Source organism: Pristiophorus japonicus, chromosome 8 (genome assembly GCF_044704955.1).
Source record: "Pristiophorus japonicus isolate sPriJap1 chromosome 8, sPriJap1.hap1, whole genome shotgun sequence".
NCBI lineage: Eukaryota > Metazoa > Chordata > Chondrichthyes > Pristiophoridae > Pristiophorus > Pristiophorus japonicus.
Genome location: NC_091984.1, coordinates 27,784,812 through 27,812,040, shown reverse-complemented (window position 1 = coordinate 27,812,040; position 27,229 = coordinate 27,784,812). Strand labels below are relative to the sequence as shown.

The following is a 27,229-nucleotide window of genomic DNA, read 5'->3' as shown; positions in this document are numbered from 1 at the left end:
ATATCCTTCCTTAAGTAAGCCATAATATTCCATGTGAATCCTTTAAAGGTTAAGGTCTCAGCCATTGACTGCAAAATCCGGGCCATAATATTCCACATGCGAGTCTTTTAAAGGTTAAGGTATCAGCCATGGCTCAGTAGTAGCAAGCACAACACTGGGTCAAGGTGGTCATGGGTTCAAGCCCCACTCCAAAGTTGAGCACAAGCCAAGACACAAGATGCAAGGTCATGGCAATTTTTATTCACCTTCAACAGTGAAGTCTCTCACTCGAGTCCCCAACGTCGTCAATCTTCATAATCCGCCTTGCAAACCTTTAAGCAGTTTAGAATTATATCATAGAAACTACAACACAAAACGTCACAATTCAGCCCATCGTGTATGTGCCAATAGTAGCTACACATTTTAAGTTATCTATTCTAATCACATTTGTGTGTTCTTGTTCAATATTAATTTTTTAACTTTCCAAATGTTGAACTTCCTGTTGATGTGAAGACTTGTACTGCATGAATCTGCTGCAAGTATAGAGGTCTCAAGAGATTATGCAAATTCTTAAGACTCCCCTAACACTGCCTGAGGACTTTGTATTATTCCCATTTCAAATTTCAGAAAGGCTGGCCTATGTTAAAGTCAAATTGCAAAAGAGATCCTTTGTGTTGATGCTTTTTGCAGAAAAGATAATGTAGTCTGATTTGAACAATTCAGAGGACAATATTGCTAAGCATGGCTGCTTCCATTACCAACAACCACAATACTTCATTTTTAATGCATTCAATGACACTTTACGTGTCATAATCCGACCTTAACCATTACTTAGTTGCTGCCTCATGGCTCAGCTTGTAAAACCAATGCATACATTCAGGTCTGTATGCTTCAGATCAAAGGTCCCAGTTCTGGACTGAATTAAATGATCTCAGCTCATGCAGAGGAGAGCTACAATTAATGAGAGCTACAATCTCAGAATGCCTTACAGCTACACTTGAGCTGGTCATTGGCCTGCTACTTCAGCTAGGCACTGGCACATCGTTAGAATTGGGGAAAATGAAAAAAATACAAATTTGTTAAAATTTCCGAAAGGAAAATCGGACATTTGTTAAAATGCTCTTTGCAAACTAGTCACAATACAGTTTTGAAATAGATACCAAAATAAAGTGTATTTTTAGCATTTTTTAAATAAAAACCTGTCTTTTTATTGCTAAGAGAAACAGCACATGAAAAATGTAAGAACAATAAGCACCATGGAAGAGTTACGTATTAACCAGCAGTGCAGTTTAAAATAAAACATTGGAAATCTCCCAGATATATTAAGGTGAAATCTGTCATCAATCCCTAAATAGTTAACAGTTTATGTATATTTCTTAAAGAACATGAAACATTACAGTACAAAAACAGTTAAAACATTTAAGCAGCAGTTAACAGATGCCAAGTACTCCATCTCATTTGTCAATCTTCTCACTGTTAAATTCACTCTTTGGTAATGTAACTGCTGACAAAAATGTGTTTTGTTTTTAACCCTGACATCTGGAAATACGTTACATACGTTAAAACAAACCATGTGCCACCTAAAATTAAGACAAATAGCCCACTATAGATCCGCTGATGGTTATCAAGGTTAATAAGGTTACTCTTTAAAATTCTGTGAACACAGCCAGACTCTCTTTTTAAAAAAAAGTGAACTATGGGCAGGTTAAATATGACTTTTGTAAGTCAGTTTTACCCCTGGGTTACAAGTTGTACATTAAAAAACATTTCAATTGCAAACTTAAACAAGCCACTTAATAAATTTGCTTTCTGTATTAAACAGTGGTTACACAAACTGAAGCATTAATTCTCAGATTCATGAGCAGTAACAATACTGAATTTCAGAAAAATACAAGAAACAAGCCATGGAGCTTTAAAGTACTGCACTGATTTGTTGCTCCCAATTGTGGTCACCTGTTGTGTACATATTAAATATTATTCTGAAAACTTCCAATCCTGTGCACTTCTATGTATAATAAAAGTGATTGGTTGTTACACATGAAAACTCATGACAGCTGTGACTTGGCCAATGACTGTGACACCAGCAGCCAGCCTGAAAAGTTGTGAATGAAGCTGGAAATTGCAGACAGGCCAAGTCATTGTTAACGTGCGGTAAAAGGACATCTGTGTACAAGTAATTTGCTGGTAAAGTTTACACATCATCTTCTTCGTCTTCATCTTGCGATGATCCCGCTTTATTGACTGTATTGGTCGTGGCTGATGCTGCTAACTGTGCTTGCTGGGCTGCTTGCTGCATCTGTAACCACTCCTGCTGGGCTAATTCTGCCTGCTGTTGTCTGGCCTGTAAAAATAAGGACATCTGTAAATGCTTGCCACAGAAATGTGGTCTGGTAGTCTGCCAAATGGGTTGGGAGGTCAGACTGACAGAAGCACAGTTTAATACTCCTTCGGTGATCCAGCTGATCCGATTTCAGTACATGATGGCAGGAAGTGAGCAAGGGCAGGTTGGGGTGGCAAGACAACATCTTTAACTAAGGCATGGGAAACTGTTTATCACAAAACATGCATATGACATCAAAGCAATAATGCACACAAACACCTGCATATAACTTGCTCTTCAACTCTGTTTAGTAGTAAATTACTTTCCAAGGTAGAAACTGCAGGTCAAGAATGCAGACTGATTCTAAGAAACGGTTCCTTTAAATTAGTGTTTGCAGGCTCTAAATTTGACACTGGAACATTATGCTTTTAGAAACCTGCCCTGCTCGTTATACCATCTAGGTCATTTAGACCCAGACGTATACAGGTCTGAGTTCTCTCTTCTTCCAGAGAATGAATGTTGCTTTTGACGAGTACTGATGCTTTCAGAGTTGGTCATCTAGGATCTGAGGTTGGGAGGAGGGAGGGGAGGGGATGGAGAGTGAGGGTGGAAGAATAGAAATCTTCTGTAGGAGATAAGAATACTGAATAGTTCATGAAGTAATCTTAATAGATCAGGAACAATTTCTCTGCCACTCTGCGTTCTTGCCCTGGCCATCTAAGCAACTTTAATAAAGTACCTTCAATATAACAGAACTTCTCAAAGCAGTTCACAGGTGAAGACAGGACTCCAAATGTTGCTGCGAAACAGATTGAGAAGGTGACTGGAGGCATGGATCAAAGAGCTACGTTTTCAAAGAGGTAGCAAGGTGGCGAGGTTAGGGAGTATACTCCAGAGGTGAGATTCTGCAACTGTAGGTGCAATGAATATGTAATGCCTGGTTCTGCAAAGGAGGTCAGAAGCAAAAGAATGGAGGACACACTAGCACCAAATACCGGAGGTTACACAGACAGGGAGATGAAAGGCCACGGAGGAACGGGAGACAAGGACAAGGACTTTGAATTTGATGCACTAGGGCCAGGAGCCAATGAAGGCAGCCAAGGACACAGATTATGAGAACACAGAACAGAATTGGACGAGCGCAGCAGAGATGGAGACAAGTTGCAATTTAGGTACGGTAACAACTAATACAACAAGTGGAGAATTTAGTCAATGAGCTTGCATATGAGGTTTCAGTGGTAATGGGAGTGAAGTACAGTTGGAAAAGTCCAAGCAGAAAATTGGCAACCCGTCCTAGACCTGATTGAAAAGGACCAACACAGGCAGACAAAACATCATGATAGTACAAGCTGCAAAACTCAGTATCGGTGCCATTCACACGGACACTAGATCTAAACACCACAAGTGTTTGACCAGCAACCTAAAACACTTGTTCTACTAACCCATCCCCCTGCCCCCACCCCACACAGGTCAACCTGGTTTTAGCATCCTGGCTGTGTGATGACAGAAAGGGCACATCCAAAATAAAGTACTACAGTAATAAAAACCCAATCAGATTTGCAAGGAAGGCATCAAGCGAGAAGTCTCGGAAGGCTTTGTATCCTCATTCTTGCTGCATGTCTTCTGAACCAGAATATTCTAAGTCACCAAGATCCAAGTAATTCAGCTGACAATGACTGCATTGAGCCAATGACTGTGACCAGTCCTAAACACTACCGCTGTTGAGTTGAAATCAAGACTTGTAAATGCTGCATCAAAACACCTGGATGTGTCACCAAATCCTTAGTAATGGGGGGGGGGGGATTCATCTTTGTCAGAGGACGGTATTCTTACAAGCCAGTGAGTTCTTCCAATATTAAAAGTATAATTCAATTACAAAGAAGAATGGAGTTTGAAAACATTCATTACAAAAAGAACTAATGAAAAAACAGCCCATGAAAAGGGCTTTTATATAGCATTGTTGTATATTTGGAAAGGAGGAAATTTGGGAATCAGAGTTTGGAGGGAAGAGAAACAACACAAAACATTAATAGGATTTCCCCTTCACCAGTATGATTATACCAGAGTACAGAAATTAATTTGAGAAAAGTAAAAGTAAAGATAATGATTTCTTTATGCCAATATTTTTTAGCATCCATTTGCCAATCAGAGCAAAGCATTCTAAATCAAAAACGGGAGCAGCAACCCAAACCCTCAGAATTCTGCAACAGTTCAAATTCCATTTCTGCAGTAAAGCCCAACCAATTCGACAGCGGGTCGATCCAGGCATCAACACAGCTCTCTCCCAAAAACTAGAAATATAAATGTTCAGAGAGCTGTCCACTTTTTCCCCCTGCACCAAGAACAATGTTATGTTTAAAAAGACGACAACTACTTGCTAATAAAATGAGTGCCATACATCAGTTCTTGTGTTCCTCTATGGTAGCACCAGGAATTCTAAACTCAGTCAAAATGAACCTGTTCACATGTGTAAAGTTGGAACTGGAATTCTGGGGTTAAGCAATCTCACTTTTTAATATCAGTTCAGATTAGGTGGAATTGCTCTTTACATTTACAATGTTAATAGCTGCACTAGTGATTCATTCATATGACATGACACTTTAAAAACAAGAGTTACTGTGAAGTCCAGAATATACAGGAAGGTTTACGTGAATTGCTGAAGCAACTCCAGTAGCAATTATTCATTCAATGGTATGGCCAAGATAATCAAAAGGAGCTTTCCCTGGTTATTCTACACCTAAATAAAATAAATTCTGATCCCACACAGTGGTGCCATGAAACAATTCATGCCAAGCATTTGCGTTGCCAGCCAATAGCTATACCTATCAGAATAAAATTGAGATTACAACTTAATTTACTAGGATACAAACTATGTGTAAAAATGGGCTGATCATAACCAAATCATTGCAATGCTCCCACATAGGGAGCTTCCAATCTCACCGTGTTGCCAGAGAAAGGTACTGAACATAGGCCAGATAGTTTCCCACAGGAAGAAGGGAAAAAAATTAAGGTTCAATCCTCCGAGCCACTCCAATGAGAACACAGCATTAGTGAACACAGCTTTGAGGATATAACGAGCATGGTGGATAGAGGTGTACCGATGGATGTGGTGTATTTAGATTTCCAAAAGGCATTCGATAATGTGCCACACAAAAGGTTACTGCAGAAGATAAAGATACGCGGAGTCAGAGGAAATGTATTAGCATGGATAGAGAATTGGCTGGTGAACAGAAAGCAGAAAGTCGGGATAAATGGGTCCTTTTCGGGTTGGAAATCGGTGGTTAGTGGTGTGCCACAGGGATCGGTGCTGGGACCACAACTGTTTACAATATACATAGATGACCTGGAAGAGGGACACAAAGATTAGTGGGAAAGCGGGTTGTGTAGAGGACACAGAGAGGCTGCAAAGAGATTTAGATAGGTTAAGCGAATGGGCTAAGGTTTGGCAGATGGAATACAATGTCGGAAAGTGTGAGGTCATCCACCTTGGGAAAAAAAAAACAGTAAAAGGGAATATTATTTGAATGGGGAGAAATTACAACATGCTGCAGTGCAGAGGACCTGGGGGTCCTTGTGCATGAAATTCTTTTAGGAGCAAACAAAAAACATTAAACCGTGCCCCCCGATCTGGAGGAAACACCAACATTTACAATGCCCTTTTTTTGGGGGTTTTTTTTTGGGCACAGAATTGAATTTTTCTCCAAGTGCCCCCTATAAAAGGGGAGGGGGACACTAAAAGCACCGGCAATTAAAACAAATTAACTTAAAAACATAAAATCAAATTAAAATTTGGTTGCCGGGCGTGATGATGCACTCCAGTCCCTCCGGTGCCCACCTCTCGCGGAAGGCTGCGAGCGTACCGGTCAATGTCCCAAAAAGTTAGTTTGCAGGTACAGCAGGTAATCAGGAAGGTGAATGGAATGTTGGCCTTCATTGCGAGAGGGATGGAGTACAAAAGCAGGGAGGTCCTGCTGCAACTGTGTAGGGTATTGGTGAGGCCGCACCTGGAGTACTGCGTGCAGTTTTGGTCACCTTACTTAAGGAAGGATATACTAGCTTTGGAGGGGGTACAGAGACGATTCACTAGGCTGATTCCGGAGATGAGGGGGTTACCTTATGATGATAGATTGAGTAGACTGGGTTTTTACTCGTTGTAGTTCAGAAGGATGAGGGGTGATCTTATAGAAACATTTAAAATAATGAAAGGGATAGACATGATAGAGGCAGAGAGGTTGTTTCCACTGGTAGGGGAGACTAGAACTAGGGGGCACAGCCTCAAAATACGGGAGAGCCAATTTAAAACCGAGTTGAGAAGGAATTTCTTCTCCCAGAGGGTTGTGAACCTGTGGAATTCTCTGCCCAAGGAAGCAGTTGAGGCTAGCTCATTGAATGTATTCAAGTCACAGATAGATAGATTTTTAACCAATAAGGGAATTAAGGGTTACGGGGAGCGGGCGGGTAAGTGGAGCTGAGTCGACGGCCAGATCAGCCATGATCTTGTTGAATGGCGCATCAGGCTCGAGGGGCTAGATGGCCTACTCCTGTTCCTAATTCTTATGTTCTTGCGAAGTAAGACAATAGGTAACTTAGCCCATCAAGCTCATTCCTCTAGTACAGCAACACTTCCAGCCTAGCATCCAACTGCATTTCAAACATTCAATGTACTTGATTTCAAACATTTATTGCTAAGTAAAAAAAATTCTAATATTGTTTTTAAATTTAGTTTTCATGAATTAAACTTGATGCCCTTTATTTATACTAGGCAACTTTTACACCAGTCACAAGGATGTTTCCCCCTTCTTTCTAGATTGTAGAGCTTCAGCTTCTCTAATTTATCACAGATCACCAGCTTTACATTTGGAATCATTTTGTTGTTCTTCTGTCCAACACATGTACATTCTTTCTGTAGTGTGGTGACAAAACCTGAAGTATTCAGGAATGGTTTGACAAATGCATTATAAAGTCAGTGGTTAACTTCTGTTGATTTGTGATTTATTAACTGCTCAATCACATTGTCCAGTCAATGAAGGAGACAAGCGTACTTTAACGCCCAAGTCCGAAAAGTCTCTTTGTACTAATTCCATTCCATTCATTGTACACCTATAATCTACTCTTCTCAATTTGAAGTTGTTTAATTCAAATTGAAATCATGCAGAAAGAGGCTCCTGTGCCAGTCCATTTCATTAATTTGAATAATTAGATAATTCAACTTTCTTTCCCCAAGCAAAAATTACTTTGAATTAAGGCACTCTCATTTTTCACCCAATACATAATACCTCATAATTGTATCAAATTTCATTTTTCTGTCAAATTACACAATTGATCTGATTCTCCATACCAGTCATTGACCACTTTATTCCTACCGCTCTGCCTACTTTGGTACTCGGCAAACTGGCCAAGCTTGCAACTGGTTACAGCATCCTGTTCACTTGTGTAAATTAGAAACAGTAGAGATCCAAGCAATCATGGAATTTCCCTCAGTTTGACATTCCCCCAACAGTTGAAAATTGAGGGCCAGCGGCATGGGAACAACTCGGGCACGGTGTATAAAGGACATAGAGAGTGCCCAAAAATACTCTTACAATAATGCTTTATGGTAGATCTTCTGCTACAGATGTATCATTGTTATAAAGCTTTAACTCAACAGTACATTACCTAGTAAACTGCAGAACCTGATTTCCAAAATGTAGCAACACTAAGTTTTTATAAATGACAACAGCTATCTAATGGGTCTGAACAGCCATGTGCGACTTACTTCCAAATACGCTACTTACTTTTGCAAATAGCTCCTGTTGCTGGCGCAGTAATTCTTCTTCTGGTATGCCGAGGTTTTCTAGACGTGAGCTTGCCTTTCTCCTCTTTAGTGCTACTGTTTTGCACTCTTGCAAGACTTCCTTTACTTCACTAATGTAAGAGCAAAACCCAAGACTCTCCAGGGCTAAAAAATAAAAAGAAAGAAAATAATTACCTAACCATTTTAGGGTTTACAGATACTGTATCAAATATTTTCCTTCCAATTAAAATGATAAATAACTGCCAAAGAATGGAAATCAGGATGTAACAGGAAATATATAGCAACTAACAAAGGTTCTACATCCAACACAGTAATAGGTCCCTTTCTTTAAATATGTTGGCCACCCTGCTGTGTATTTACAGCATTATCTCACGTTTCAGGCAATTGTTTGACAGCAATCATCTTGTCTACAACGTGTCTGGGACTTAACATTTGCAAATTGAAGTTACTGAGACAATTTAGATTTCACGTGCATAAATGCTTGTTTTATAATTTCATCTCTATCCATATCTTTCTTGGTGTTTGACACAATTCTTAGATGATTTCCAAAACCAAATTATGAAATGGCGATGTGAACTTTTCCTCCAACTCACAAACTGACCTTTTACATTAAAACAAAACCCACACTACTTAATTTATTGCCTCATCCAACCAAACATAAAATGTTAAACAAAGCACAAAATATGGATGTGATATAGCATACAAAAAATGCCAAGAAAAGCAGGAAAAACTTTTGCATTCCAATAAAATGACAATTCTAGAAATAATCAGTGAAATAACGAGAGATAAAGCCAACTGCCGCAAACCCAATTTGTACAAGAACACTCAATGATTAATTTCAGTTGGATGCTGCTTTACAGATGCTGCCTTTACAGCTAGAAAACAGCTAATTTTGCATTCGGTTTTTGGTCAAAGCTGGTTCTCAACACTCAGGCACAGCTTCCCTAATTTTTTTTTTTTGAAATTCGTAGCCAATCGTTCCAATTCTTTGTCAAATCACAAACGCCAGAGGTCACCTTGGGCCCATTCAAGGATCACTCTGCGCCAATGCTCTTAGCCAAAAGGCCTAGAGCCACTGCACCGTTCCTGGAAGTACTGCAATACCAGGTTCGTGCCATGGAGGTGGATGGGTCAGGTCCCCCACACACCTCCGTGGAGGTGGATGGGTCAAGCCACCCCACCCACAGCTGTCCAGGTTTCTGCCCATTGGTCATATATAGCCCCAGCTCTGGCAACCCAGTACCCGAAGCCCAGTCAGCTTAGTCCCATTGGTATTGATTTTCCTGATTCGCTGTCGTTTGACTTTTGTGGACCTAGAAGTTTAGAGAGGACTGTTCTGAACATTACCGTCTCAATGGTGAATAAATCCTAGATCAGAACATTCATGCTCTATTAGTATCAACAGTTTGATATATGCAAATTAATGAGAACATGGATTTGAACATTATGGCCTCTAAGGCTCCATTGCATATACACTTATGCAGTCCACAAAGACAAAATATTTGAATAATCATGGCTCACTGGATTTGATGCCAAGCCATTCAGTCAATGTATTTACTGAGGCGTACGAAAGCATGGGCCTTACGCTAATCATCCGTAAGACAAAGGTCCTATACCAGCCTGTCCTCACCGCACAGCACTGGCCCCCAATCAAGATCCACGACGCAGCCCTGGACACCATGGATCACTTCCCATATCTCGGGAGCCATCCTATCAACAAGAGCAGGCATCGACGACGAGATCCAACACAGTTTCCAGTGCGCCAGTGCAGCCTTCGGCCGCCTGAGGAAAAGTGTGTTTGAAGACCAGGCTCTCCAAACTGCCACCAAGCTCATGGTCTACAGGGCTGTAGTAATGACTGCCCTCCTGTATGGCTCAGAGACATGGACCATGTACAGTAGACACCTCAAGTTGCTGGAGAAATATCACCAACGATGTCTCCGCAAGATCCTACAAATCCCCTGGGAGGATAGGCGCATCAACATCAGCATCCTCACTCAGGCTAACATCCCTAGCATTGAAGCACTGACCACACTCGATCAGCTTCGCTGGGTAGGCCACATAGTTTGCATGCCAGACACGAGACTCCCAAAGCAAATGCTCTACTCGGAGCTCCTCCACGGCAAACAAGCCAAAGGTGGGCAGCGGAAACGCTACAAGGACACCCTCAAAGCCTCCCTGATAAAGTGCAACATCCCCACTGACACCTGGAGTCACTGGCCCAAGGCCGCCCTAAGTGGAGGAAGTGCATCCGAGAGCATGCAGAAATCAAGCGCAGACAGCAGAAAAAGCGTGCGCCGATCCAGTCCCACCCACCCTTTCCCTCAATGAATATCTGTCCCACCTGTAACAGGGTCTGTGGCTCTTGTATTGGACTGTTCAGCAACCAAAGAACTCACTTCAGGAATGGAAGAAAGTCTTCCTCGATTCCAGGGGACTGCCTATGATGATGATGATGATTCAGACCAGGTTCGAATCCTGATCTATGCTGAGTTAGTTGATCTCAAGTGGGACAGAATTCGAGGCATAATAGGCCTCAGCGCTCTAGTTGGTGAGATGGGCGAAGAGAAAGAAAAGTAAATCAGCCACGGGGTTCCTGCTCCTGACTGATATCCATGGACCCCTAATGGAAAATATATGTGCCAATCTAGGCGGGACTGAGCTCAAGTGTGATGCCCTGTTGTCACTCACTGTCTGGACTTGTACATGCGGATGAGGTATTGAATGGTTAGCATTCCTGAGCACGAGTAAGTACCTTGAGCAGGTGAGAAAATTTGCAAATAAAATCACTGAAGTCGGTGTTTTAGTGAGGATTTCAGGACTTTGTGATCATACAAAATCTTCACATCTTTGGAACTGAGAAAAGCCCAGAATAATTCCTGATTTAGTCATAAGCTTGTAGCGGAGTGCTTTAAGCCATGTCACACTAGGGTGGTTAAAGGAGTGTGATGTGGAAATGATGGAAGCGATAAAAACATTGTACTTCAGCCACACTAATGAAATGGCACACCTACCCAAAACTACTATTTCAAATTCTGGATGCCACATTTAACTTGGTGGCAACCATTTTTAAGGTTTTCAGCTCACACACAGCAAGGCTAAAACAAATCCCCAATCGCACATGTACTTGGCAGTAGCTTTTGTACTTTATTAATCTTCCACTCTAGGAACACACAAATAAAAATAACTTTTACACTGCTCTGATTAAATCTTAATATTTGTATTACATTTCTAAAAATTGTATTTAAATATTTCACTTACCTGTTTCCTGGGTGTCACAGGTTCTCACTTCTGGAAGTGAGAAATTGGGCTCTCACTGCTTGAAAAACCAGCCCTAAAGTTTGGCTTTCCACCCAATTCAGGCTCAGAAGTGCAAAGATGCATGTAGTTGCATCAGGCACAACCAGGCCAACTCAGATGTGTCTCTTATAGCGCCAAATTTAAAATTCTGTGCTCTAAGTTGTGTCGCTCACTGTCCCAGCAGCATGACTACACCCAACAAGGTGCAAGTCAACTGCAACAGCGCCTGAAGGAATGCCTGTGGCATGTGACAAAAAAATCCACAAAATAAATTGGCTATGAATTCAGCACGCTAAGGAGTCAACAATTCAAGCCAAGAAATTTAAAACAGTTTGATTTTTAGTTGAAAAAGGATTCTACAAAAAGACAACATTTTCACTTTTCAACAGCTCAATATAATGCTATTTCAGAATGAAAATGCTATTTTGGGTAGCATAGGTTCATTCTGACAAAGCAAGAACAAACAGCATTTGAATATAGTTCTGCTATCAAAGGGAGGAGTATGAGACAAAAGGGCACAGATAGTTGAGAACATCAGCCTCAAAACAATATTCCCTTACGTTTCGGGAAAATGTTGGCATTTATTTGCAACGGATGTTTGCACAAATATTACAACAACCTGCTTTAACATATATTCGCCGACAGCTAGATGGCGTCAAATTCAAAGTCACGTTGGAACTGAAGAAATAGATGCTCTAGAACCCGCTAAATCTTTGTGGAGGGTTTTTATTTGGAGGTCAGTGGCGAGCGCTGCCCCCTCGCTACTGACCGCAAAATCCGGGCCATTATCTTCGGTGCCCATCACAAACTCCGTTCCCTACCCACCGACTCCATGCCTCTTCCCAGTCACTGTCTAAAGCTGAACCAGACTGTTTACAACCGTGGCATCCTATTTGACCCTGAGATGAGCTTCCAGCCACAAATCTGCTCCATCACCAAACCGCCTACTTCCACCTCTGTAACATCACCCATCTCCTCCACTGCCTCAGTTCATCTGCTGCGGAAACCCTCATCCATGCTTTTGTTACCTCTAGACTTGACTATTCTATTGCTCTCCCATCTTGCACCCTACATAAACTTGAGCTCATCCAAAACTCTGCTGCACATTTTCGCACTTTCACCAAATCCCGTTCGCTCATCACCCCTGTGCTTGCTGACCTACAGTGGCTCCCAGTCCAACAATACCTTGATTTAAAAATTCTCATCCTCGTTTTCAGCCCTAACTCATTACCAAGTGCCCAGCAAAGAAATTGCACCCTGAAAGTCCCGTTTAACCAGCACCTGGTTAAGCAACACTTTGTTGCTTAAAATTCTCATCTGAGTTTTCAAATCCTTCCATAGCCTTGCCACTCCCAATCTCTAATCTCTAATCTCCTCCAGCCGTACAACATGCCGAGAACTCTACGCTTCTCCAATTCTGGCCTCTTGTACATCCCTGATTTTAATCGCTCCACCACTGGCGGCTGTGCCTTCAGCTTCCTGGGCCCTAGGCTCTGAAATTCCCTCCCTAAGCCTCTCTGCTTCTCTTTAAGACGCTCCTTAAAACCTACCTCGTTGGCCAGGCTTTTGGTCATCTGTCCTAATAGCTCCTTATGGGGCTTGGAGTCAAATTTTGTCTGGTAACTGTCCTGTGAAGTGCCTTGGTACATATAATTATGTTAAAGGCGCTATATAAATATATGCTGTTGTTGCTACCCGAGTAAAAGAGAAGAGTTTCACAGGATGAAAAGTCAAGGATTGGGGAACTTGGAAAGCAGAGAGAAGTAACTCTGAAGGTTTTTTTTTTTAAAAAGGTGGTTTCTGAAAGCAGAGGGAGAAAGGAAGAGAAGTGATTTTGGGAGGGAATATCATAGGCAAGAAACATGGTGACTGAATGATCAGACTCTGGTGAGAAAGAATTTTACAGCAAATAAAGTAGTTTTTTGTAGGCAAACATGGCAGCTAATTTGTACACAGCAAAAACACGCAAACAGCAATGAGATAATTGACCAGTTAATCTGTTTTAATGGTGTTGGTTGAGTAGTCGATATCGGACAAGATACCAGGAGAACTCCATTGCTCTTCTCAGAATAGCGCTACGGTATCTTTTACATTTACCTGAGCAGGCAGAAGGGTCCTCAGTTTAATGTCGCATCCGAAAGACAACACTTCGGACAGTGCAGCACGATCAGTATTGCACTGAAGTATTACCCTTAGATTACATGCTCACATCTCTGGAATGGAGCTTGAACTCATGACCTTCTGACACAGAGGCAAGAATGTTGTCACTGAACCAAGGCTGAAGGTAGAACAGGAGCACATAATAAGCAGCAATCTAGAAGCAGAGGGTGCAATGCATACAAGAATGAATAGCTAGAGATATCCAAACGGATAGAATAAGGCTGTGGAAAGATTTGAAGGCCAGGACAAGAGGATTCTATACATTGATTCACTGGACACAGGGTGGGGTTGGGAGAGAATATACAAGTTCTGGATTCTTACTGGTCTTATATTGAGCAAATAGATTGATTTTCCTTTGTGCTATAATTTCGATACATCTGTTTAAAGCTGCCTAGCTGAAGCCAGCTCTCTAACTTCTGTGTAATATAAGTGCTGGAATTACAACTAGGCAACTATAGTGTGTGTTTTGGCTGCAAATATCACTACAAAATGTTATAGCACATCAATAACAGTAAAATCTCACAGAAATGTATATAAAGAATTTAAATGGTCCTCCAGTGAAGTAAAAATAGATAAATATAGGAAACACTTAAGTATCCACTGCATATTTAAGTGTTCAGATCAAAGAACATTAATTCTGCCTACTAAAGCTAAAATCAGAGATCAAAATAACCAACATCTGTTTCTCAGTGTCAAGAATACGTCAGGACAAGTCCAAATCTACTGTTACATACATTTATTGTGTCAGCAGTATTCAGCTAAAGATGATAAAAGAATCTAATGAAGACTAGTGTACGAATAGCAGGTTATTGTAACTTTAGAAAGGCAAAACTCAGCCCATTACGAACAAAGCCTTTTATAATTACTGCTTTGTACACCATTAAATGCTGTCCCTACTTTGCCCAGTGTTAATACAGCAAATGTAAACATCACTTCCAGTAATTCAGCAAAACGAAAGCAAGTGCAGAAGTAATGTTTTAAATGAGGAAACAGTAACAGGAAATTCATTCACTGCATAAACAGTGCAAAAATAAATCAAGTGATGACAGATCAAAGAAAGATCCATAACACTCAAATTAAGATTGCAAGATGCAGTTTGACCCGACCATATACGCACACACACAAAAATATTGCACAACTAAAAAAATGCAGTTAAAGTCTTCAATGATTTAATGAACACTTTCAGCCAAAGACCTACCAAAATAAGTGTCATTGACAAGTTTAAAAAAAGTAGCTATTCATGCCATAGAAAGTATATCTCTAAATAGTGCAATACCCTCAATCACCTGCCAAAATTATTGAGTCTAAGTATTTACATTTAAAAACAAAAGAATTTAATTGATTAAAACAACCAGTTTATACTGTTTAAATTAAGTGATCACTATTACTACCTATAATTGTCACACACCTGTTATAAGCTGGCTAGCTGAAGCCAGCTCTAACTTCTATGCAATACAAGTGCTGGAATTGTAACTAGTTAATTATGTTTATTTCGGCTGTTGATATCACTACAAAATGTTAAAGCGCATCAATAAGGCACAGTAAAATCTCTCAGCAGCAATTTATATAATGAATTTAAAATGGTCCTCCAGTGAAATAAAGACAGATAAATATATAGGAAACACTTCAGTATCTATTGCATATTTAAGTGTTAGTATCAAAGAGCATGAATTCTGCCTACTAAAGCTAAAATCAGAGATCAAAATAACCACACATCTGTTTCTCTGTGTCAAATATACGTCAGGACAAGTGCAAATCTAAATTTATGTAAGAATATCCTTAAAAGTGCATTTCCAAGAGATTTCATGTCACTATCATAGCTGCCTTCAGAGAAGCATTTTTTTTTAAGTTTCCAGGAGTCCTCTCTTTTGATATTCAATACAAGTAACTGCTGGAAAGAAAGCTCATTCTGTTGCAATAATGCTTTGTTATATTTCACATACTGTACAGAATTGAGGCTAGATAAAACTTGGGAAATTGGTGGCATGAAGAGCCTACAGCAAGGTCCTATATCTTGTTTAAATACTGTGCAATGAAATCACCATTATATTGTAGTATTTTGCAAGACCCATGAATAACAAGAAATGCAATACCTGTATGTGAGCTAACAGTGCATCGGTATTCATCCTATCATGACCCATCATAATCTTGAGGATATCCATCAGGTCACTCCTGAACCTCCTCAGCTCTAGTGAAAAACAACTCCAACTTCTCAAGTCTCTGACAGCTTGGCTTAGTTGATGGGGGTTCATGGCCCTCTCCACGAATTGAGCAGTCTAGGCTAACGCTTCAGTACAGAATTGCGCGAGTGCTGGTTTGTGGAAGAGATGTTAAACCAAGGTTCGGTCTATCTCCTCAGGTGAATGTAAACAAGAAAAAAGTCTTACCTTTCCTTTCTGCCCCCTTTTTTCTCTCAATCCAATCTTTCCTTCCCTCTCTATTTCTCCTTTTATACCTGATTTGACACTGAATTCACCCATTCTAATTCACCCTCCGTCTCAGCTTGTCCTGTTTATTTCTCAATCCTTAAATATCATTGGATTAAGGAGTTACACTGTTTGCCCCGTTGTCCACCAAGGTCCCAGATGCCTTTGCCGTGCCATTATCAGCTCGCATTTCCAGCAACTTTGTGGGCTAAAAAGTTGAAAACCTAAACGCGCACGAACAAATCTAGCTAACTTGGCATGCTGCAAGATGCCCCACTGTAATTATGATGAGAGATTTTTATTTTCTCACAGACGCAGGACAACTCAATGCAATGAATTTCTAGAATGTATTTGGGACAGTTTTCTGGAACAATATGTTTTAGAAGCGACAAGGGAACAGGCCATACTAAATTCAGTGATGAACAACAAGCCAGAATTACTTAACATCTTGCAAATAGTGACTGTAAAATGACTGGGTTTGAGGAAAGGAGAATCATAAACGAAGGTTTTAAATTTATGCAAGGCAAATTTCATGGGGACAAGAAATAAATGGCCCACAGTAAACTAGGCTGAACTGTTAATGGGTAAACCTACAGAGAAACAGGGGGAAGTATTTAAAGGGTTTTTTGGTAAAGTACAAAGTAAAAGGCGAAAGCTCCATTTACAGTTAAGCAACTATGGTTAACAAATGAGCAATGGAAGAGTATCAAGCTAAAAGAAAAGGCCTGCAGAATGGAAATGTGAACATCGAATAGAATGGGAGAACTGTGAAATGCAACAAAATGATATAATGTAATGAGGAGCAAAAGGCAATATGAAAAAAAAACTTGCAAGGCATATCAAAGGTAACAGTAAAAATTTTTTATAAATATATTATGAGAAAGAGAGTGGTAAAGGGGAAAGTGTCCATTAAAGACAGATGCAAGTGAGATTATAATGAACAATAAATATTAACTGGTTGTGTCTCTTCATAGTAGAGGACAAAATACCGGTGGTACAAGGAAATCTAAAAATAAGTCACGGGGAGGAACTTATTAACGTATTCATGAATAAATGGAGAAAATAATGGAATATAAGGCAGACAACTCTCCAGGACCTGGTGTGTTCCACCTTTTGATATTAAAAGAAATGAGGAAATTGTAGATATGTTTGTCATAATTTTCCAAAGCTCTACGCAAGGAATTTTGGAATTTATGTTTTTATTCACCAACAGGATTAGGTGTTGCTGGCAAGGCCAGCATGTATTGCCATCCCTCATTACCTTGGAGAAGGTGGTGGTGAGGCCTGGTGAGGTGGTGGGAACTGCTGCAGTCCATGTGATGAAGGTACTCCTATACTGGTGTTAAGGAGGGAGTTCCAGGATTTTGACCCAACAACGATGAAGGAACGGTGATATATTTCCAAGTCAGGATGGTGTGTAACTTGGAGGGGAACTTGCAAGTGATGGTGTTCGTATGCACCTGCAGCCATTGTCCTTCCAGGTGGTGTAGGTCGCGGGTTTGGGAGGTGCTGCCGAAGAAGCCTTCGCAAGTTGCTGCGGTGCAACTTGTAGATGGTACACACTGCAGCCAAGGTGGTGCAGGGAGTGAATGTTTAAGGTAATGGATGGGGTGCCAGTCAAGCAGGCTGCTTTGCTCTGGATGGGATCAGGCTTCTTGAGTGTTGTTGGAGCTGCACTCATCCAGGCAAGGAGAGTATTCCATCACACTCCTGACTTGTGTCTTGTAGATGGTGGAAAGGCATTGGGGAGTCAGGAAATGAAACACTCACCACAGAATATCCAGTCTCTGACCTTGCCACAATATTTATGTGACTGGTCCAGTTAAATTTCTGGTCAATGGTGAACCCCAGGATGTTGATGGTGGGGGATTTAGTGATGGTAATGCCGTTGAATGTCAATGGGCGGTGGTTAGTCTCTCATTTGTTGGAGACTGTCATTACCTGGCACTTGTGTGACATGAATGTTACTTACCACTTATCAGCCCAAGCCTGAATATCGTCCAGGTCTTACAGTATGCGGGCATGGACTGCTTCATTATTAGAGGAGTTGCGAATGGAACTGAACACTGTGCAATCAGCGAACATCCCCACTTCTGACCTTATGATTGAGGGAATGTCATTGATGAAGTAGCTGAAGATGGTTGGGCCTAGGATACTGCCCTGAGGAACTCCTGCAGCGATGTCCTGGGGCTGAGATGATGGACCTCCAACAACCACAATCATCTTCCTTTGTGCTGGCTGTACTGGAACAGCTTGGATAGAGGCACGTCTAGTTCTTGAGCACAAGTTTTCATCACGACAGCTGTGATGTTATTGGGGCCACATCATTTGCCTTTTCTTGCTATCACGTGGAGTGAATCGAATTTACCTGCAGACTGGCTTTTGTGATGGTGGGTACCTCAGGAGGAGGCCATATGGATCATCCACTTGGCATTTCTGGCTGAAGACAGTTGAAAATGCTTCTGTTTTGTTTTTTGCACTTGCGTGCTGGGCTCTGCCATCACTGAGGATGGAGATGTTCCTCCTCCCTTAGTTGTTTAATTGTCCACCACCATTCACTAGATGTGGCAGGATTGCAGAACTTTGATCTGATCCGTTGGTTGTGGGATCATTTAGCTATGTCTATAGCATGCTTTTCTGCAGTTTAGCGTGTATGTGGTCCTGTGTTGTAGCTTCACCAGGTTGGCACTTCCTTTTTAGGTACCCCTGGTGCTTTATTGCAAAGGGGATGGAGTATAAAAGCAGGGAAGTCTTGTTACCAGCTGTACAGGGTATTGGTGAGGCCACACCTGGAATACTACGTGCAGTTTTGGTCCATATTTACGAAAGGATATACTTGCTGTGGAGGCAGTTCAGAGAAGGTTCACTAGGTTGATCCCGGGGATGAGTGGGTTGACTTATTAGGAAAGGTTGAGTAGGTTGGACCTCTACTCATTGGAATTCAGAAGAATGAGGTGATCTTATAGAAACGTAGAAGATTATGAGGGGGCTTGACAAGATGGATGCAGAGAGGATGTTTCCACTGGTGGGGGAGACTAGAACTGGAGGGCACGATCTTAGAATAAGGGGCAGCCCATTTAGAATTGAAATGAGGAGAAATTTCTTCTCAGAGGGTTGTGAATCTATGGAATTCGCTGCCTCAGAGAGCTGTGGAAGCTGGGACGTTAAATAAATTTAAGACAGAAATAGACAGTTTCTTAAACGATAAGGGGTTATGGGGAGCAGGCAGGGAGGTGGAACTGAGTCCATGATCAGATCAGCCATGATCTTATTGAATGGCTTACGCCTGTTCCTATTTCTTATGTTCTTATGACCCTCTAAGAACTCGGCACTCCTCCAATTCTGACCTAATGTGCATCCCTAGTTTTATTCGCTCCACCATTGGAGGCCGTGCCTTCAGCTGCCTAGGCCCTAAAATTCCATAAATAAACCTCTCCACATCTCTAGCTCTCTCTCCTCCTTTAAGATGCTCCTTAAAACTTACCTCTTCATCTGTTCTAATATCTCCTTGTGTGGCTCGGTGTCAAATTTTGTTTGATAACACGCCTATGAAGCACCTTGGGATGTTTTACTACATTAAAAGGCGCTATATAAAGGCAAGCTACTCTTGTCGTTGATTCAACTCAGGTGTTTCAGCAGTGAGAAGAACCACGTAAAGTGATCTGCCTGCCCCCCACCCCAGCTCACCAGCAGCAGGCACAGCTGGTACAGAAAACAAACAGTTGTTCCCTGGCTGCCATTTTCTTCATCCTGTATTTGTTCCGAGCACACATCCTTCCTATAAATTGCTGCAATGCCGCTTTCACTTTAGTGTCCTATATGAATCTTTCCATAGAAATGTTCAGCAGCCTGAAATGAAAGCTATTCAAATAATTCCACATGTACAATTGACTCTGCATTGTTATTGTTCTTTGAATTTCACCCTACATTAGAAACTGAGTGGATTCCACAGCAGACTACAGAGACGACGAGATTCAACACCGCCTCCAGTGCAGCCTTCAGCCACCTGAGGAAAAAAGTGTTTTAAGACCAGGCCCTCAAAACTGCCACCAAACTCATGGCTATAGTAATACCTGCCCTCCTGTGTGGCTCAGAGACATGGACCATGTACAGTAGACACCTCAAGTTGCTGGAGAAATATCACCAGCGATGTCGCTGCAAGATCCTACAACTCCCCTGGGAGGACAGACGCACCAACATCAGCGTCCTCATTCAGGCTAACATCCCCAGCATTGAAGCACTGACCACACTTGATCAGCTCCGCTGGGCAGGCCAGAGTCCGCATGCCAGACACCCTCAAAGCAAGTGCTCTACTCGGAGCTCCTTCACGGCAAATGAGCCAAAGGTAGGCAGCGGAAATGCTACAAGGACATCCTCAAAGCCTCCCTGATAAAGTGCAACATCCACACTGACACCTGGGAGTCCCTGGCCCAAGCCCACCCTAAGTGGAGGAAGTGCATCCGAGAGGGTGCTGAGCACTGAGTCTCAACGCCGAGAGCGTGCAGAAATCAAACGCAGGCAGCGGAAAGAGCGTGTGGCAAACCAGTCCCACCCACCCCTTCCCTCAATGACTATCTGTCCCACCTGTGACAGAGTCTGTGGCTCTCATATTGGACTGCTCAGCCACCAAAGAACTCACTTCAGGAAAGTCTTCCTTGATTCCAAGAGACTGCCTATGATGACCCAGTTATTAAATGGCTTGAGAGGCTGTTTCTCCTGGCTGAAGAATCTAGATGTCGAGAGATTAGAGACACAAAAGGGATGATGGCCCAAATTCACATGGTAATGCCAGGAGTGAGAAAAATATTAGTCAAGATAGGGCGTGAATGGTGGGATAATGACCAGCTTTCATGAGAGACAAGGAGAAAAAAAGAAACGAGGGGGGGGGGGGGGGGGAGGGGGGGAGAAAGGGGGCCAAAGATTGGCAGCGGCTACACTCTGAAATTGTTGAACTTGATGTTGAGTCCAGAAGGCTGTAACGTGCCTAAACGAAGGATGAGGTGCTGTTCCTCGAGCTTGCGTTGAGCTTTGTTAGAACAGTGTAGGAGACCGAGGAGAGAGGTCAGAGCGGGAGAGGAATGGAGAATTAAAGTGACAGGCGACCGGAAGCTCAGAGTCACACTTGCGGACTGAACGGAATTGCTCCACAAAGCGGTCACCCAATCTACACTTGGTCTCCCCAATGTAGAGACCACCACATCGTGAGCAGCAAATACAGTATACTAAATTGAAAGTACAAGTAAATCGCTGTTTCACCTGGAAGGAGTATTTGTGGCCCTGGATTGTGGGAAGGGAGGAGGTAAAAGGGCAGGTGTTGCATCTACTGCGCTTGCACAGAAAGGTGCCGTGGGAAGGGGAGCGGGTGCTGGGGGTGACTGCGGAATGGACCAAGGTGTCACGGAGGGAGCGGTCCCTCCGGAATGCTGAGAGGGGAGGGGAGGGGAAGATTTCTTCCCACCTCGATTAATTTTTCTCCCCTTGTCCACACTCTTCCCACCTACATCCGCGACTCCTCCGACACCCTCCGTCACTAACAGTTTCCAGGCCCCAACCGTCTCCTTTTCACCATGGACATCCAATCCCTCTACACGTCCATCCCCCACCAGGATGGTCTGAGGGCGCCCTGCTTCTTCCTCGAGCAGAGGCCCAACCAGCCCCCATCCCCCTCCGCCTGGCCGAACTTGTTCTCATATTGAACAACTTCTCCTTTAACTCCACCCATTTCCTCCAAATTAAAGGTGTTGCTATGGAAACCCACATGGGTCCTAGCTATACCTGCCTTTTAATGGGATATATGGAACATTCTTTGTTCCAGTCCTACTCAGGACCCCTCCCTCATCTCTTCTTCCGGTACATTGATGACTGTATCTGTGCCGATTCCTGCTCTCGCACTGAACTAGAAAATTTAATTCACTTTGCGTCCAATTTCCACCCTTCCCTCACCCTCACATGGTCCATCTCTGACTCTTCCTTTCCTTGACTTCTCCGTCTCCATCTCTAGGGATAGGCTTTCGACCAGCATCCACTATAAGCCCACTGACTCCCACAACTACCTAGACTACACTCCCTCCCACCCCGCATCCTGCAAGGACTCCATTCCATTCTCCCAGTTTCTCTGCCTTCATCGCATCTGCTCTGACGGCACCACCTTCACATCAGTGCCTCGGACATGTCTTCCTTTTTCCTCGAGGATTCCCCTCCACTGTGGTTAACATGGCCCTTGACCGTGTCAGTTCTTTTTCTCGCACCTCTGCTCTCACCTCTTCCCCTCCCTCTCAGAACCATGACAGGGTTCCCCTTATCCTCACCTTTCACCCCACTAGCCTCCACCATTTCCACCACCTCCAGCGTGATCCCACCACCAATCACATCTTCTCCTCCCCTCAGCATTCCGAAGGGACTGCTCCTCCGCGACACCCTGGTCCATTCCACAGTCACCCACAGCACCCCCTCCCACGGCACCTTCCCGTGCAAGAGCAGGAGATGTAACACCTGCCCTTTTACCTCCTCCCTTCCCACTACCCAGGACCCCAAATAGTCCTTCCAGGTGAAACAGCGATTTACTTGTACTTCTTTCAATTTAGTATACTGTATTCGCTGCATGCGATGTGGTCTCCTCTACATTGAGGAGACCAAGCGTAGATTGAGTGACCGCTTTGCGGAGCACCTCCGTTCAGTCTGAAGTGTGACCCTGAGCTTCTGGTCGCATGTCACTAATTTTCCACTGCATTTCCACTCTGAACTCTCTCTCCTCGGTCTCCTACATTGTTCCAACGAAGCTCAAGGAACAACTCATCTTTCGTTTAGGCACTTTACAGCCTTCTGCTCTCAACATCGAGTTCAACAATTTCAGAGCATAACCGCTGCCAATCTTTGGCTTCCTTCCCTTCCCCCTCCTCAGAGCCTGTTTCTTTCTTTCCCCTTGTCTCCAATGGCAGTTGGTCATTATCTTATCATTCACACCCTTTCTTGACAAATGTTTTTCTAACTCTTGGCATTACCATTTGAATTTGGGCCATCATCACTTTTGTCTCTCTAATCTCTCCTGTCTTCCAACCTATCAGACCTTCCCTTTTGTTCTTTCTTCCCCGCCCCCTTTCAGTGCTCGTTAAGAATCTGTTCTTTCCGAACACTCTCCAGTTCTGACGAAGGATCATCGACCCGAAACATTAACCCTGCTTCCTCACCACAGATGCTGCCTGAACTGCTGAGATTTCCAGCATTTTCTGTTTTTATACCATAATAACAGACTCATTCTCTCTTCTGGACAACTATCTCTCTTTCACACCATTTGCAAAAATGGGGACCACTATCTCCCACAATTAGCAGTGCAATAAGGTCAGATGATACAGATAACACACATTTCTACCATAACCAAATAGAAATTTGCCCAACAAGAATCTGAATACTGCACACTGGAGAAGAGACCTACTGAACAAAGCACAAAAGCAGACGTGTGAACTTCACTCTGAAATGATCAATGATTCATCAGCAATCTTGGGAAAAGCTTGCATTTTTTTCCTTCACCTTCAATAATGCAGTCAGATGAGGAAATTTATCACAAATGTATCTGTTGGATTATTATATATGGAGCACGCATTCCATTGGCCCTAGACGTATAGAAACAGAGCCTGGATTAATGAATCTCATCTCCCCAGAAAGTCTCATGGTGCATAGTATCACCAATTCATTTTTCTTGAGGCTATAGCTATGACTGATGAGTCCAAATTTGGCTTTTCCCATAGTTAGTCTTGAGGATGACTGAGATCACTTGCACAGATTTGACAACCATATTTCTATTGCAAGGCTATCTATCATTGTGCCTGTTACCAGAACTACCCCGAAAGACTCACTGCTGGCAAGCGCTTAAAATTATATAAGCAAGGCCACTGGTCTTGCAATGTTTCATGTACATTACACAGTTGGATATGCTGAATATGCCATTGCACATGCAGGCGGAAGTGTTTAGAACATATTTATCCAAATTAGGGAAAATGTGGATTTCACACTTACAAGCAATGCAAACAGTGCTCAGCAATAAGTGGTATTTTAATCAAATAAAGTTCAATGTTGACTTCAAACTGCTGCGTAACAGGCTTTCATTTTGAAGGCAAACACTGCCACAAAAATTTTTTAAAGCAAAATTCTTACGCAGCAGTCAGACTGGAAAATCCAGTTCTATTTATGATTCAATGTCTGCTCAGGAAACAAATAGTTGAATCTTGGCAACAATGTTGTTATTGATGCAGTCAACATGAACACACCTGATTTCAGTTGAATCATGGATGATTTTTTTTTAATCCAAGCCCTCATTTGTCCAGTCAAACATTTGATAATTTTTTTAAAACTTTGCCTTCTAGAACCAAACGATCTGGCAGTTTTTCTTAAAAACCTACCCAAACTTTCTGTTTTCATCGCAAACGAACGCTGCATTTGCTCACACTGTGTCTTTCTACAGGACGATTTCCACGGTCTTTGGTATATTCAACAACTTTCAGCTTAAAAGCAGCTGAAAAAGAAACAGTCTGTGAAAAACACGTAAATTTGCTCTTCAGCTGTGCTCATATGCACACTGGGAACCTTAAACTGGCTTCAATGGTTAAATGCTTAAAGATGGACTAAAGATGAGGAAGCTTCAATCATCACTTTTCTTTACTACAAAAGAAGTTTTTACATTTCCTGACCAACGCAGAAAAGGGAAGTCAGTAAAAGATTGATATATCCCATTATGTGGTCCGGATAAGAGCCTGAACACAACTAGAATTCAGTATCAAAATCTTGTGTAAATTCAACGTGTAAATGTTGCCATCTCTGAGGTAGACAATTATGTGAAGCAGTGAAAGGAGAAAATGGCTGTCAAAAATCTGTCTGTTCATGTCTCCTGTCATGAAGCAACATTGCTGGCACCTGTCCAGCTGCACAGCCCATACCATGTGCATTGGTTAAAATGTATACAAGGCAAGTGGTAGAATAAAAGACCTTAGAAAAACATTTTAAAGTAAAAACTAACTTCCCTGGTTTAGTTAAGTTTCTCTTTTACTCACATATTTTACAATCACCCAAAGATGGGCTGAAGTGCCAGGGCATCTTCTAGTTAAATCAAGCCAATTTTTTTTTAAGGATTCAAATAGGGCCAACCCACCACTGCAACAAACAGAAGAATTTTTCACAAAGTCTCAGTCCTCTTTAAATTTACATGTAATCCAGTTTAGACAATGGTAACTGGTCGGTAACAAAATCAAGCACGCTAATGGAAACTTAAGGGCAGAAAATATGCCACACTGATGGCGAGTGTGCAGGAAGAAATGGACAAGTCTGTTAAGGAGGTATTTGATTTGAATGTTTTACTGGATACAAAATTATTTCATCCACTAATTAGTCAGATTAAACACTTAACTATGCATTTATCTCACTCAGGCCAACGGATCCTATTCTAAAGAAGGCTGCAGAGGTACACACACATTTCTGCAGTTTTCAATTCATTAGTTAAGTCATATGCATGAGCTGAGAAAGATAATCTGGTGAATTTTGGGTTGATTTTTATATCAAAACTCAATATGTATTCATGGGATTAAGGCATGTAAATATTTCATCATCATAGGCAGCCCCTCAGAGTCGAGGATGACTTGCTTCCACTCAAAAAAGTAAGTTCTCAGATGACTGAAGAGTCCAGTGCAGGACCTACAATCTCTGTCACAGGTGGAGCAGTGGTTGAAGGAAGGGGTGGGTGGAGAGCCTGGGCTGACGCATGCTCCTTCTGCTGTCTACGCTTGGTTTCTGCGATGGAACGGACTCTAGATGTTCAGCGCCCCCCCCAGATGCTCTTCCTCATTTCATAGTAACTCCTCCTGTACCTGGCCAATTTGATATATTTGCATTCCACCCATCTTTATAATTCACATAAATACTAATGAGCCAAGAAATAGTATGAACTTGTCTTTTGGAGAAACTATTAGCTATCCAAGTAAACTTGAGACTTTTATAAACCTTCCTACTGCAACACAATGTACCTAGCACATATGTAAATTGCTCATTAGTGCTGCTAATGAGGACTAGACTAATGAACATTTCTTGGTACATAGAGAATATCCAATTAGAAATGAGTATCTGTTCTATGTTTGAACCATTGCAGTCACAGTTTTTAAAAAGTGAAAATCAAATCAGATTTAATTATTTTTGCTTTAGTATTCTCACTTTCAGCAGCACTTGAATCCAATATGAAGCAATTTATATGTAAGCGAATTAAAATCGAGCTAGCCAGGATGAACATTTTCTGGTGGAAACATCACCATTCATATTCATACATGGACTTTAAATCTGCTTTCACAAGCAACAAAGTCTTGCTACTATCATTCGCAAATTTGTTTCTATGAAGCTCATCACAATCATAAAAAAGGCCTTCTTAGAATTGTCCAGCTAGTGACGAGTTCTAAATGTTACTTAAGTTGCCCAATTCATGAAGTGAGCGACAGTGGAAGATATGGAAAGCACACAACTGCTTTCAGTATCAATTCGCAGTATCAGTTCAGCACGCTGCTCACAGGCCGCTATGGAAACTTGCTTGCTCAATAGTTTCCTTCCCGTTTCCAAACTGGATTTACGCGGCTCTTGCAGATCCCTGTGGCAAAAAGAAAATAACCTGCTGAGAAACACGAGTGTGGAGAGCGGCTTCCCTCCGGCTCTGGCCCGCGGGAGGAGAGCGGAGAGAAAAGGCTCAGCCTCAGTCCTCACCTTGGATAACGTGCTCCGGGGAGATGGTCTTCTTCTCCGACTTATTGCAGATCTCGTTGGCCTCGGAGGAGATGAGGTGAATGAACTCAGTGCAGCAGCTCACCACCAGCTCCCGGGCTTCGTTGGCCACCCGCACGTTGGGCAGCGTCTCTTTGATCATCTTATTGATGGCGGCTCGGGGGATTGTCAGATCGTCGTCGTTGCCGGACGCCGAAGCCATGACTCGATTATATATATATTTGTAAATAAAATAAAATGCCTTCCTTGGTGTCCCTCCGTCCCGCTTGCCCCCAGTTTCAGGGGGTGAAGCAGCGGCGAGTTGGTGGTTTAAAGCCCCCACTCCGCTACCTCCCCGGGCGGCCTTCCCAACACAACCGCCGGCGCTCTCGCTGAATCTCCCAGTAACCAGGCTACTCGCGGGTACGGTTCCGGCTCCGGTCACCGAACCGAGCCCCTTCTGTTCGCCGCCTTGCTCATTCCTCCGCTCCCGGCTCCGCCGCCATCTTGAATCACTTACCG

The 27,229-nt window shown here is 42.4% G+C and overlaps 1 protein-coding gene across 1 annotated transcript; it reads right to left on the bottom strand.

Annotated features, from left to right (window-relative positions):
- Positions 1 to 1,162: 1,162 nt before the first annotated feature.
- dr1 (down-regulator of transcription 1) lies at positions 1,163 to 27,229 on the bottom strand. The gene is made up of 3 exons (XM_070886014.1): positions 26,711 to 27,229; positions 8,074 to 8,237; positions 1,163 to 2,320 (listed from the first exon to the last, which is right to left on the bottom strand). Exons 1-3 carry the CDS (start codon positions 26,928 to 26,930, stop codon positions 2,171 to 2,173), a joined length of 534 nt encoding a protein of 177 aa, XP_070742115.1. The 5' UTR covers positions 26,931 to 27,229; the 3' UTR covers positions 1,163 to 2,170.

Bases quoted from the DNA above. Each gene is read 5' to 3' on its own strand.
- dr1 (XM_070886014.1), bottom strand. From the start codon at position 26,930: ATGGCTTCGGCGTCCGGCAACGACGACGATCTGACAATCCCCCGAGCC. The intron at 8,238-26,710 runs GTGAGGACTGAG...TTTATTTTTTAG, and splicing joins CCCGGAGCACGTTATCCAAG to CCCTGGAGAGTCTTGGGTTT. The intron at 2,321-8,073 runs GTAAGTAGCGTA...TTATTTTTACAG, and splicing joins AACAGGAGCTATTTGCAAAA to GCCAGACAACAGCAGGCAGA.